This window comes from Centropristis striata, chromosome 3 (genome assembly GCF_030273125.1).
Source record: "Centropristis striata isolate RG_2023a ecotype Rhode Island chromosome 3, C.striata_1.0, whole genome shotgun sequence".
In the NCBI taxonomy this organism is placed as follows: domain Eukaryota; kingdom Metazoa; phylum Chordata; class Actinopteri; order Perciformes; family Serranidae; genus Centropristis; species Centropristis striata.
This window is the reverse complement of record NC_081519.1, coordinates 7,472,327-7,484,868: the sequence shown is the minus strand read 5'-3', so window position 1 is coordinate 7,484,868 and position 12,542 is coordinate 7,472,327. Positions and strand designations below refer to the sequence as shown.

General features: G+C 38.2%; 3 protein-coding genes across 3 annotated transcripts in view; 1 reads left to right on the top strand and 2 right to left on the bottom strand.

Moving 5' to 3' along the window:
* The window catches only part of atad3 (ATPase family AAA domain containing 3), an 8,459-nt gene extending 8,264 nt beyond the window's left edge, over window positions 1-195 (bottom strand). Inside the window, exon 1 of the mRNA XM_059329325.1 lies at window positions 1-195. This exon is cut by the window's left edge and continues 126 nt beyond it. Coding sequence (XP_059185308.1) covers window positions 1-67 — 67 coding nt within the window. The 5' untranslated portion in view covers window positions 68-195.
* A 1,238-nt stretch (window positions 196-1,433) lies between these two features.
* On the bottom strand, window positions 1,434-5,063 carry mrpl20 (mitochondrial ribosomal protein L20). The gene is made up of 4 exons (XM_059329352.1): window positions 4,828-5,063; window positions 4,441-4,551; window positions 2,622-2,699; window positions 1,434-2,532 (listed from the first exon to the last, which is right to left on the bottom strand). Exons 1-4 carry the CDS (start codon window positions 4,912-4,914, stop codon window positions 2,359-2,361), a joined length of 450 nt encoding a protein of 149 aa, XP_059185335.1. The 5' UTR covers window positions 4,915-5,063; the 3' UTR covers window positions 1,434-2,358.
* An 871-nt stretch (window positions 5,064-5,934) lies between these two features.
* sdhb (succinate dehydrogenase complex, subunit B, iron sulfur (Ip)) lies at window positions 5,935-11,799 on the top strand. Its single transcript, XM_059329373.1, has 8 exons — window positions 5,935-6,022; window positions 7,135-7,268; window positions 8,179-8,264; window positions 8,624-8,760; window positions 9,087-9,203; window positions 9,305-9,406; window positions 11,019-11,141; window positions 11,230-11,799. The coding sequence occupies exons 1-8, from the start codon at window positions 5,951-5,953 to the stop codon at window positions 11,311-11,313; spliced, it is 855 nt and encodes a 284-aa protein (XP_059185356.1). The 5' UTR covers window positions 5,935-5,950; the 3' UTR covers window positions 11,314-11,799.
* Window positions 11,800-12,542: the final 743 nt, after the last annotated feature.

The following is a 12,542-nucleotide window of genomic DNA, read 5'->3' as shown; positions in this document are numbered from 1 at the left end:
GAGGCTGAACCGGGAGACCGGCAGGCGGCTCCGGCTGCCCCTTGCTCAGGCCGAACAGCCACGACATTTTAACGGTAATAAATAAAGCACAGTTTGGCCGGTTTCTGTGAGGAGTAAGAGGAGGCAGCTGCTACAGACCTGTCACTGCACTTCCTATACACGCGTGTCATGCCGTAATACTCTGCGCATGTGCAGCAGAGACAGCGGGTTTGTTTGAAGAACTGCAAAGACAATTGGCTGGTAATAAGTACTCTTTCTCCTGATTGGCTGTCCCAGAAACTGACTCCAGTAGAGGTCATTCATGTAGTCCCACCTAAAATTTATACGGCATCCTCAGAGGGTCAAAATACACAGCATTTAGAGGAAAGGACAGGGTTTTCTTTTGGTTGCATCAGTCTGGTTCTGGTTTGATTAAGTCAAAGGTCATTGACTTTAGTGCTGGTGACCAACTGCCCTCTCCTTTTATTCCTGCTCCCTGCACAATCTATATAAAAGTTTAGAATTAAAATAAACATCTCCATGATAATAATGCTATCAGTCAAATCCATGTTGAAGTTTTGTTATTTTGCATTTTGTCTTTTATTCCACAAATGCCACTAAAATCACTTTTATAGTAATATTCAGAGATTAAACAACAGTGACATACATATAATGATAAAACAAATCACAGATTGATCCGTTTCATTCTGAAGAGTCCACTTTTTCAAAACCAACATGGCTCCATTCAATATTTAGTTTTAATTCAAACTTCTCACCTTTCTCTGACATGATTCACTCATTTGATGATTCAAATGAACGCCTCTGACTGCAGTAAATGAAGAAGAATCTAATATCTGTGTCTTCTGATTAGTCTAAAAATCTGAATTTTACAGAGAAATGTGTGGCTTTGTGGAGTTCATTTTATCTTTTGGGGAAATTCTCCTTCTTTGTCTACTCAACATGGTCAGAATTTCAAATAACTTCACCTTAAAGCTAAAACATTGCTGCTTTATGACACCTAAAAAAATGAAAACTTTCATTATAGCCCCCTAAAAGGTCTAATCTTTTTGTCTCTCTCATAGAAATGTTAAGTTTCTCTATTGTCTTTTTTGCTGAACATATTTGCTGTAACCCGTAAAGGAAGACATTAGTGTGATGTGTGCTTTGTCTCTCATTGTATTGTGGAGCATTTATCAGGAATAAATGTTGGGCTGGAGGAATGCTTAGACTTAGGCTGACTTGTTAGTGCTCCTCACAAATCACCGTTTGATTGAATAAAGATAATTGTGTCCTCGTGTTTCTTATTCTTTGATGCTGTGCATAGTGTGGACGGTCATGGCTACAACAGAAGAACATTTGTCAACATGAAAGCTACAAATGACTAGTCCAGAATAACAAATCTCTCACAATCACACACAGAAAATGTTAAATAGAATGAAGACAGGACGACAAAATACGTATCAAAATGTTTAATGAACTAAACATTCAGAGGAAAACTTCATCACAAGAAATGGCAAAATATATTTACACAGAGACATGAAAAGCTTTGAGGTCACACTTCTTCCCAACCTTCAAAAAAACCCTTACAATCAGCATCAAATCATAATTTAACAAAAGGTTGCATGTAATGCAAACAGAAGGAGGTTTGTGGAAATTGACAATCACATCCTCTATGACGCTTTTGGAGGTAATCAGGACGCTGTAGTGGAATAATTTGACACTGTAGCTGGGAAAGTGTTGGACTGAATTCAGTGAATGGAGAAGAAGCTGTTTGTGGACTAACAATTGCTACGTTTTTTAATGTCAGCTGCCGTCTTGGATTATGATTGTGATGATTTAAGAGTGCACCATTTCAACATATCCTCAATCTACCGAAACGAGTCACCTGACAACAATTTACAAGAGCATTTAGGAGCAAACATTGTCAGCAATGACTTTAACAGCAGTAAAAGGCATAAATGTTTTAAATCTACTTTTTAATGAGAGCACTGCTTTTGGACAACAAAATCACAGCATGGCTGCAGGGTGGCATAGTGAGTGGAGAAACTGTCCTTCAAGGACGAGGATCAAGGCACTGCAACAGTAATCATCCATCCTGCTGGAGTGTCCTTGAGCAAGATATCACATCTCCTTCTATGTCAGGGACATAGCTCTGTTGGCAACTTAAAATCTACCAAACAAGGAGATTTTAGCACTGCGCAGCCCTGGTAAAATGATCAATAAAGAACAAAAATATCTAACTAAATGAATCTTGTGTGAGGAATATTTTGAGGTGAAAGCAGAGAGGTGAGTGTGCACCTGACTGAACATCTCCACAATCCAAGACGGCCGCTCTTTAAACCACATAACAGCTGGAAGTCTGTAACTGCACCCAGTCCTTTACTGCAGCACCACAACCCGAGAGAAGACACCAGCGGGCTCTTTGCCGTCACCCAGCGCCGCTCTCAAGCCTTCATGTTGCCGAGCCCGCGCCAGCTTCGTGAGCGAGAGGAACGTGCGAGGCTCTGTGATGGCCAGGTCGCTCAACATGTGTCGGTTGAGCTCAACGCTGGTCTGTACAGAGGGAGAGAGGGAATATGTCACATACAGAGAGAATACAGAAGGAGGAGTGGTGCAGCGCTGTAACATTCAGCCAAACTCACCTTGTTGAGGTTGTGAATAAGGGCGGGGTACTTCATGCCGTGCTCTCGTGATGCTGCTGCAATGCGTGAGATCCAGAGCTGAAGAAATCAGAGCACAACAAATACAATAAATTATTACATTTACATTTAGTCATTTAGCAGACGCTTTTATCCAAAGCGACTTACAGGAAGAGTAAAAAGCAAACAATCAAGGTATAGTGCAATAAGAGCTATTAGTGCTAGTCACAATTCTTTGAGGAGTAGACTTATCATGTGGTCTAGGAGAGAAGATGCTCTCTGAAGAGCTGAAGGTCTTCAGGAGTTTTTTTAAAGGTAGAGAGGGACGCCCCTGCTCTGGTAGGAACTGGTAGTGTGTTCCATTCCAAATTATATTATTGATCAATTAAATACAAAATTATTATTTGCAAGAAGTCATTACCCTTATACTGATGTCAATGAATACACCCTTCTGCAACTAGGACTGGAAGGACAGCTTGATTTAAATAAGTGGTCGTACAGACTGGAGGCGTCTGGAGGACTACCAACCTTTCAGACATGTGACCCCTAAAATCACTCATCACTGACTTCTCTATCTTTATGTGGATATGAGTGATTAAGTTCAACCACACAGTCATTTTTCCTTCATATATCATTTCATTTGACTGATTTTTAAAGCCCATAGGAGGTGCAAATGTCCAGTATTTTGCAAGAAAAAAAAACTATCACTAGGGATGCACGATACACTATTCATATTTGATAATCTGCAAAATACCTGCTTTTAATGGCTCATACCAATCAGATAACTGATTATTTCAACTTTTTTGTATCGTAAAAAGAAATTCATAACCTGTAGTTAATGCACACCTAAGAGTAATAAATCTAAGATGTGGTGAGCAAAGATTTCTGATTTCATAATCCATAGCTCTGACATAACCAAACTAACTAACTAACTGGGGCGGCTGTAGCTCAGATGGGAGAGCAGTCACCCACTGATCCCTGGTCATGGCAGTCTACATGCCAAAAGTACCGATATACATCAGGCATCTTTAAGAAGAAAGAAATACACAAGAAATATGTGGTTTCTTTTAGCATCTTGGGAGCCTAGAACACCTGACTATTACTAGTCTTTGATATGTTTTAGTCGAACCCTTGCAAAGCAGTATTGATAATAATAATAATAAAACATTTTAATTGTAAAGCACTTTTCATTGTTAAAAGCAATCCCAAGGTGCTACAGAGTGCATCAAGAATAGAATATTGATTGGATTTTCCAGGTGAAATGAAATCAACTGAAGAGCCTGATAACTGCCGACTGTCTACAGCATGCACTGCTTTAAGATGAGATCAGATAAGACTTGATTTATCCTTCAGTGAGGAAATTCAGTTGTCACAGCAGCTTAGGATACAGACGGGGGAGTTACAAAGATATATAAAAATTTAAAAAAAAAAAACATCATATACATACATAAATATACTTAAAATACTTACATCGGTGCTATCAGGCTGTCTGATTCTTCAATAATGTACAGAAGAGCTAACAGATTAACTGAATTTCCCCTCTGGGATAAATAAAGTCATTTTGATTTGATTGATTGAACAATATTATTAATATTGCACATAGGGTTTTTCCTGAGTATTAATATTATTATTGAACATGCAATGTACCCAGCATTCCCAAACGCTTGTAACGTTGTTGATAAAGGTTGTTTGGGTCACACAGCAGTAAGAAGCTTTTTAGAGGAAATTACACTTTACATTTCTCTGATACATTTCAGACTATAGCCTGTGCACATGTTTGCAGTTGTAGTGGACATCTGTATTTGAGTATTGATTATCTCACCGTCCTCATGTTGCGTTTCTTGAGCATCCGAGCTTTAGTGGCGTAGACGAAAGCTCTCCTGACCGCCTTCACAGCCAGACGGTAGCAGCGGTTCTTTCTGCCTCTGAAGTGCTGTTGGAAGAACAGACAGGAAGGATGACTTAGAATAAATGACTGTCATTATTTATGCTGTTGATTGGATTTAAATGATGAAGCATCGTTCTAACCGGAACAAACAGCATGGGTCATCACTACAGAGCAGGAAACTATAGCAAATGACTCACTGGTGTTGTAGTTTGAACAATTCGCAGTTTATCTACCACACAGATTACAACATGTCAGATATCACAACATTTTTAAAGCGTGGAACAGCTTAGCTCCTTCTTCAGGAAATAGCCGCATCCTTACCCTTGCATGTTTGAGAACTTCTTGGACTTTCCAGTATCTGTCAGGTCCCCGGTTTCTAATCCAACAAGATAACGTCAGGAATACCATGGCTGTTCGTCGGGTAGTCTACCTCCCCGCAGTCGTCCCTTTAACAATAAGGAAATATTATTTAAGTGACCTTAGCACAGCTCCACTAGTGGGTTATATGAGCTCAGTTCCACACGCTGTGGCTACATCTGACAAGCGCACTGGGTTCGTTCGATTTGGACACCTGGATAGCGCGATTGAATGTGTTCTCTGCTCCGCCCAGGCTTCCTGACTTTGAAGAAAGGCAATAAATAGTCATCGTCATAATTGAAACAAATTCATCATTCCTACGAACGACAATGGGTAGACAAATGTGGAGAAAAACTGTCATAAGTGGGCAAAACAGACCACAAACATGTACGCATTAATTTCGTCACACTGTTAAAATAATCGCCTAAATATTTTTTTTGTCAAAATTGTTCTTTTTTTTTTTGCCTAAATCATCTCCTCATGACGCCGGCCACCTATGGTAAAATCGCCTACATCCTCAGTTGATCAGGTCATGTGATTTTACCCCTTTAAGATAATGGCGCATGTCAAGTGTGTGACTTAAGCGGATTTATTATGCCTAAATCAAAATAAAATTGACTGACTAAGGGCCATTTTTTGAACATGGCTTTGTGACTTATGGTAACACTTTATTTTGAAGGTGTCTTCAAAAGAGTGACATGAGCGTGTCATAAACATGACATGGGACGTGTCATCCTTTGTTACATCCCTTTTGAGTGAAATTATAAATAAATATCATATGTTACACTTTTGGTGAAGTGTTTTGTGTTTCCTGCAAAACTTGAAAAAATGAGTTAGGCGACGGTGTACGCCATAGACATATATACATGTATAACAATATAATAATAATAATAATAATAATAATAATAATAATAATAATAATAATAATAATAATATATGTATAACATGTATATATGTCTATGGTGTACGCATTCGGTTTGTAAAAGGCATACGCCGGTTACTAAAACGCGCGCTCCCGCTGTATCTGTGACGCAGCCGTTGCGGTGCATGCCGGGATAGCAGCGGTGGAGGTCAGAGGAACTCCAACATGTCGGTTGCTGGTTTCACGTCCTTGAGCCGCTGTGGAGTTTTGGCGTTCCGCTGCCCCGCAGGACTGGTGGTATGTTGACAAATCATTGTTCTCGATACACACTTTCAATAATTTTCTATTGTCAGTTACAGTTTCTGTCATCTGTTTGTTCGTAGAGCGTTATAACGCATAACGCAGTTCATATTGACAGCTTAGGGCTCCATCTATGGTCTGGAGCTCCTCTTACGTAGTCCAGCTACTAGCTAACAAGCTAACTAAACTTTCACTGTCAGATATAGTTAAACTAACTCTGCGACAACTTTTTAATATTGTTAATGTGTTCTTTATTAGCTGATGTGTGTTAAACCTTGAATATAGACGATTAAAACGCACTTAACCACCCAACGTGGCAGGAAACGACTTAAACCAACTTGTAAACATTGTTCAGCTAAATATAGCAACGTTAGCTAATACAGTTAGAGCTAATTATAAATAAAACGTTTGATCCATTTCATGCACCGGATTCAGTCAAAACAAAGTGTGTCAATTTATAATTTAAGCCTGTATAATAGTAAATCTATTTCTAGTGAATCACGAGTTATGGCTGCTTTGAATAAACTGGGATATTTTGGGTAATTTGGATTTTTTTCTGTGCTTTAACTAACTACAACAAAAAAGCTCTTTGAAGACAGATGTGGGAGTTAGAGCTGCAATTATTGCTCAACACATTGATTTTGCATTAAAAAATAATTGTAATAGCTGCCAACTATTTTGATAAACGATTCCTTGCAGAAGTTGCAGAAAATGCTGTCCTTTAAGCCTCTTATATATGGAGATTTTCTGCTCTTTAAAATAATAATAATACACTCTCAAAACATTTAAAGACATTACCTTGAAGTCCTACGAACTGGGATGGACCTTTTTTTTATATTTTCTGGCATTTCATGAACCAGACAATTAATCCAGTGAATTTTCAGCAGCTCAATCAATGATGAAAGTATTTGTTAGTTGTAGCTCTTTTCAGAATGTGAATTTATTAATGTTAAGTCACTCTATTTAGACGCATAAGAGTAAAGATATTCAAAGAAGCCATTAGAACATTATCATACTGTACGCACATTTTGTTAGCCAAGGTATAAAGTAGTGAGTAATGAAAACAGCCATAATAATAATGTATTTTCTCTCCTTGTTTCTGCTGTCAGGCGGTGCGGTATGCCCAAACAGCGGCGGCAACAGCAGTTCAACCCAGAGTAAAAAAGTTCCAGGTGTACAGATGGGACCCAGACACTCCAGGAGACAAGCCTCGCATGCAGACTTATGACATTGACCTCAACACGTAGGTTTTACAGTGTTCCCTCTGCCATGAGGAAGCCCAGTACTGTATTAATCTGTGTTCTCACTCATTAGCTACTTAACCCATTGAGGCCTAAAACGCCTGTAAAACCTCTGGGCGATTTTAAAATAAGCCCCTAAAACCTGAAGTTTTTCTGTAAATTCAACAGAAGTTTCAACTCTTCTACTAAATAATAGATTTTTCAGCCTCTGTAGCAGATAGAAATGAAATTAAAAAAGTATTTGAGAGCTTATACAAATACTACAAAACGACGTATCCGCTTTCCAGGCTTCAATGGGTTAAACCTTGTAAGTGACAACAAGTTGTCCAAATATCCTTATATGATGATGAAGTGAAGCTGAATTATTTTCTATATTAAGACACCTTTAAGGGCATTTTTACATTTATTCCATGGGCACTTATTAAACAGTGGTGAGGTATGAGTTGAAAAGGAATTAACACCTGGCATCAAGTCAGAAACAACACGGTCTATAGATTTGTAACTTTTATTAGTCCTCCACGGTGTGGAGGCCTCTGACTCTAAAGACTGTCTGAACAAAACTCTGCTTATCTCTTATAATTGATTGCTGGACAATCTGACCCGTACCTGATCACGTTCACCTGCACTGATGGAGGTTATCTCTTACGTGTAAACAGAGGGCATTATTAACGAAGCCTTCAGGTAGAATTAACTCAGGCAGCTCTGACAGCCTGGCATATTTCCAATCCTCTTCTGTCATCTGTTCTCTAATCAGCTTAAGGAAACACTCAACTGACTCAAATAATAAGAAAAGAACTATAAAACCTGTTGAGGTTTTCTTGTTTGACAAGTCAAACACATCAGATATCTCCTCTTTTACACTTTCATGTCCTAACACTCTGGACTCACTGTCCTGTTTCTTTTTTCTTGTAGTTGTGGCCCAATGGTTCTCGATGCCCTGATCAAGATCAAAAATGAGATGGACTCCACTCTGACCTTCCGACGCTCCTGCAGAGAGGGTCAGTAACACGGACGTCAGAATAACTCATTTACAATTGTGTTATTCTTCAGTTGATAAAACAATCATTTAATGTGGCAAATAATAATTCTGTGTAATGAGTAGTAATAGTTGTAGATGTAGTAGCCTACATTTAGTCAGGATCATGTAGTTGGTTTGCTCTTGAGAAGTTTAAGAATACTCCTTTTTCTCATCAAAGAATTATGATCTACATTACTCTTCTTTTCCCGACTTAAATATCTGTTATAACACAAAAACAACAAATAAGTCATGTCCAGTGTTGTGATAGAAAAGGTTGTTTTTGTCTTCAGATTGTTTTAAAATTATATTAAAGCTTTATTTATTTTTGTTTAAATGCAGGTATTTGTGGATCCTGTGCAATGAATATTAATGGAGGAAACACACTCGCCTGTCTCAACAAGATTGACAGCAACCTCAGCAAGCCCACTAAGATTTACCCTCTGCCGCATATGTATGTGGTCAAAGACCTGGTACCTGTGAGTAAATATCCACCACATCTAACTGACATTAGAACCTGGTAAATTTTGTTTATATGCAACATGTTTTTAACACGTTTTTGATTTATATGGGGTAAAATATTGCACTGGCTAAAAGTGACATAGTACTGAATATTACAGTGATATCAGTTCCACAACTTTCCACTTCTTCATTGTTGATTTCGTCCTGGCCTTTTGTAAACCAAGTTTCTCAGACATAGATTAAGTTTGAGAAGCATTGGCACAAAATGTTCCTTTTTTTGCATTTTCAGATGCTTTTATTCTGACATTTGAATGTCGACTGAATTGTACAATCATGTTTGCAGGACATGAGTAACTTTTACGCCCAGTACAAGTCTATTGAGCCCTACTTGAAGAAGAAGGACGAGACAAATGAAGGGAAGGAGCAGTACCTGCAGACTGTGGAGGACAGACAGAAACTGGTACACTGCTGTTTTTACGTTGGTCAGACATTGATGTTTTCCAGTGCTCTCAAAAGTCCCATGAAAATGAAGTAGTGTTCCTTGCTTGTGTCCCTGTGTAGGACGGGCTGTACGAATGTATCCTGTGCGCCTGCTGCAGTACGAGCTGCCCCAGCTACTGGTGGAACGGAGACAAATACCTCGGGCCTGCTGTGCTGATGCAGGTGTGTGTCAGAGCATGTAAACACTTAGACTGCATCCACAATAGTATATTTTTATATGTATTATATATCTATATATACACTACTGGTCAAAAGTTTTAAAACACACCAACTTTTCCAGAATTTAATTGAAAATGATGCAGTTTAATGTCTCAGTCTACTCTGAAATTAATGCACATTTAAAATTCTTTATTGAGCATGATAGTGTTTTGAAAATAAAAAAAAGATTCAAAATCACATTTTATGTTGAACTAAAGGACTAAAAAAAGACACAAAATGACAAAAAAAGACACGAAAAGGCACAAAATGACTTACAAAGACATGAAAAGAATTCAAAAATGGACAAAATAGCCCAAGACTCCATAGAGTTAAGTTGTTAACCCATTTCTTGTTCCCTGAAAAAAGGCCTACTTGCATAATTCTGAAATGTACGTTATTTTTCAGTTTTGGTTAAGCTTACCTTTTTTTATTTACCTCTGGCAGTTCACCACTTACCTTCGTACCCTTTCAAGCTGTTCATTTGACTTGAACTGCTTGAATTTCAATTAAAAAATTGGGGTGTTCTAAAACTTTTGACCGCTAGTGTGTGTGTATATATATATATATATATATATGTATTTTTATTTTTATTTTTTTTTAAATTAACAGTCTCTGCTTACAGGAGCATTGCCATTGTTTTATAAATAATCTCTGTCTATTCTCACATGCCTCCATGTAGGGCTGATAATGCTGCTGGACACACGAATTTGTTGCATTAAACTTAATTAAGTAGCATTATAAAATGCAGAATGTAACTGCACAATTGCTAATGGCATGGCCAAGAAGCTCAGCAATGCCTCAAATTTGTGATTCATGTTGAATTAACCACTGGCAGTCAAGACTGATGTTTATTTTCTTCTGGAAAAAGGGTCACAGGATAGAGCTGTGACAGAACAGAACACATTGTGTCTGATAAGAACAAATCAGGAAGCGACCGTGGGTGTCTGTGTAATCATTTTTTAAAAGTCTCCATTTCCACCCCTACTGATTAAAACGCAGTCCTGGAATTTTTCAAAGTTAAACTGGGTCAGCACTGTTTTGAAAAGTCTCTAATTTAAGGGGTTTGAAAATACCGGGGTAGTGTGGATGTTTATTGTACTAAAAAAGTTATGCTTCTCCAAACGAGTAGCCTTTCAAGATCACTGATTACAATTTTGAATCTGCTTTAAAAAATAAAAAGCCACACAGAAAAATATACAGTTAAACCAAACAAAAATACCTCATTGGCTGCATGCTGTACAAAGGGAATTATCTCTCATTTTTATTCTTTGGGTGAATGTGAATCTTCAAGATCATAGTAACAAACAATTTAACCTTTTACCGAAGAACCATTGTTTGTGCTTACCGCTTACTGATAACGCTGCTTGGAGTCCTATGCATGAGAGAGCAGCCTTATTACAAAAATAAAAGCACTAACGTATATCAAATAAAAGAACATTTAAATCACAAATGCTATTTAGATTAATTATCAATCATAACATAGGTCTTAAAGAAAAGGAAACAAATAATACAAATTCTGTGTCAATATGCTAACAATTACATGAAGGGTTTAAGGTTACTTCCTGCTGTCTCCCAGGCGTATCGTTGGATGATTGACTCACGAGACGAGTTCACAGAGGAGCGTCTGTCCAAGCTGCAGGATCCTTTCTCCCTCTACCGCTGCCACACTATCATGAACTGCACCAAGACCTGCCCCAAGGTAACCTGTCGCCACACATGCACACCACAGCTTGAATACGTCTCATATTCTCACTGCTCTTACCTCGTCTGTCTGGTCTTCTTTTTAGGGCCTGAACCCTGGAAAAGCAATAGCTGAGATCAAGAAGATGATGGCCACATACAAGGAGAAGAAGGCGGCTGCTGCTGTCTGAAACCTCAGTTGTCCTCTTGTCCAACTTTTCCCTCCATCATAAAATTATATATTGATTAAAGTAATGCTTTTTGAGGTTTGAATGATCAGTGCACCAGTCAGCTCCACCACCACCACCACACTGCAGACTGACATCAGCTGTCATAGGGGAGTGAGTGTGTGTGTGTGTGTGTGTGGTTGGAAGACTTGGTGTTACACAAACGCACATTGTACAGTATGAATGCACGAGAGAGTGTGTGCGTGTCTGAGTCTTACATGTACCATGACAGAAGTATTTATCTTCAGCTACTGTATGTATGTCTGTGCCCTTGGGAGATGCCATGCTGCATATTAAAGTAAAAAGGAGGCGTTTTCTTGTATTCAAACAGTTTTAGCTTGTTGCTTTTCAGCTTTGCCGGTTATTCACAGACATACAGTGTATATGTTCCCCCAGATCTTCCAACATACCAACAGCAGTCTTAGTTTTGATGGAAAATAAACCGTTGAAATGCCTGCAGCTGTTGTCATTATTCAATGTCACTACATTTACACCACACATCCACAGTGGTGGCCACTTCATGTCCTCCAGATGTCACTATTCTGCAGAGCCTCAAATGAGTGACATCAACAGCAGTTTCATCACTTACTGAGTTTAGTTAACTGTCATAAAGGCAGATTTTAAGTGTTGATGTTTATGTTCATTATACAGTGTTTCTCAGTGTTTTAGTTCAAGATGTGCATTCTCTTTAAGTGTTAATGTCTAATGTTACATAAATTGTAGATGTTGGTGTCTCACAGGTGATGCATCCACTTTGTCAAGAAGTGAAAGATCCATGTACCCTAGAGAGCGCTTTATTAGTATGTCTAACTACCATAGAGGTTTCCAAGAGGGCACTTTTGTTTCTTCAAACATGGGGGCACCAAGAGGTGCAATAATTGGGTTTATTCTAGTGCAATATTTATCCATCCATCCAATATATACATTCATGCTAGTGCAATAATACTCATATTTTAATGCAACACTTGTATTTATTCTATTGCAAAAATAATCTAATTCTAGTGTGACAATTATATTTATTCAAGTACAAAGACTACTCTTATTTTTGTACATTAAATTGATTTATTCGAGTGCAACAATTACTCTAAGTCTAGTGCAATAAATACTTGTATTCTAGTGCAAAAATTACATTTATTCTATTGCAACAAATACTCTTATTGTAGTGCAACAATTGCATATGTTCTACTGATCAA

What these genes read in the sequence shown, in the direction of transcription:
- mrpl20 (XM_059329352.1), bottom strand. Translation starts at nt 4,914, where the DNA reads ATGGTATTCCTGACGTTATCTTGTTGGATTAGAAACCGGGGACCTGAC. An exon ending in AGAAACGCAACATGAGGACG is followed by an intron (nt 2,700 to 4,440) that starts GTGAGATAATCA and finishes TGATTTCTTCAG; the next exon opens with CTCTGGATCTCACGCATTGC. An exon ending in TTATTCACAACCTCAACAAG is followed by an intron (nt 2,533 to 2,621) that starts GTGAGTTTGGCT and finishes CCCTCTGTACAG; the next exon opens with ACCAGCGTTGAGCTCAACCG.
- sdhb (XM_059329373.1), top strand. Translation starts at nt 5,951, where the DNA reads ATGTCGGTTGCTGGTTTCACGTCCTTGAGCCGCTGTGGAGTTTTGGCG. An exon ending in GCTGCCCCGCAGGACTGGTG is followed by an intron (nt 6,023 to 7,134) that starts GTATGTTGACAA and finishes TTCTGCTGTCAG; the next exon opens with GCGGTGCGGTATGCCCAAAC. An exon ending in GCACCAAGACCTGCCCCAAG is followed by an intron (nt 11,142 to 11,229) that starts GTAACCTGTCGC and finishes TCTTCTTTTTAG; the next exon opens with GGCCTGAACCCTGGAAAAGC.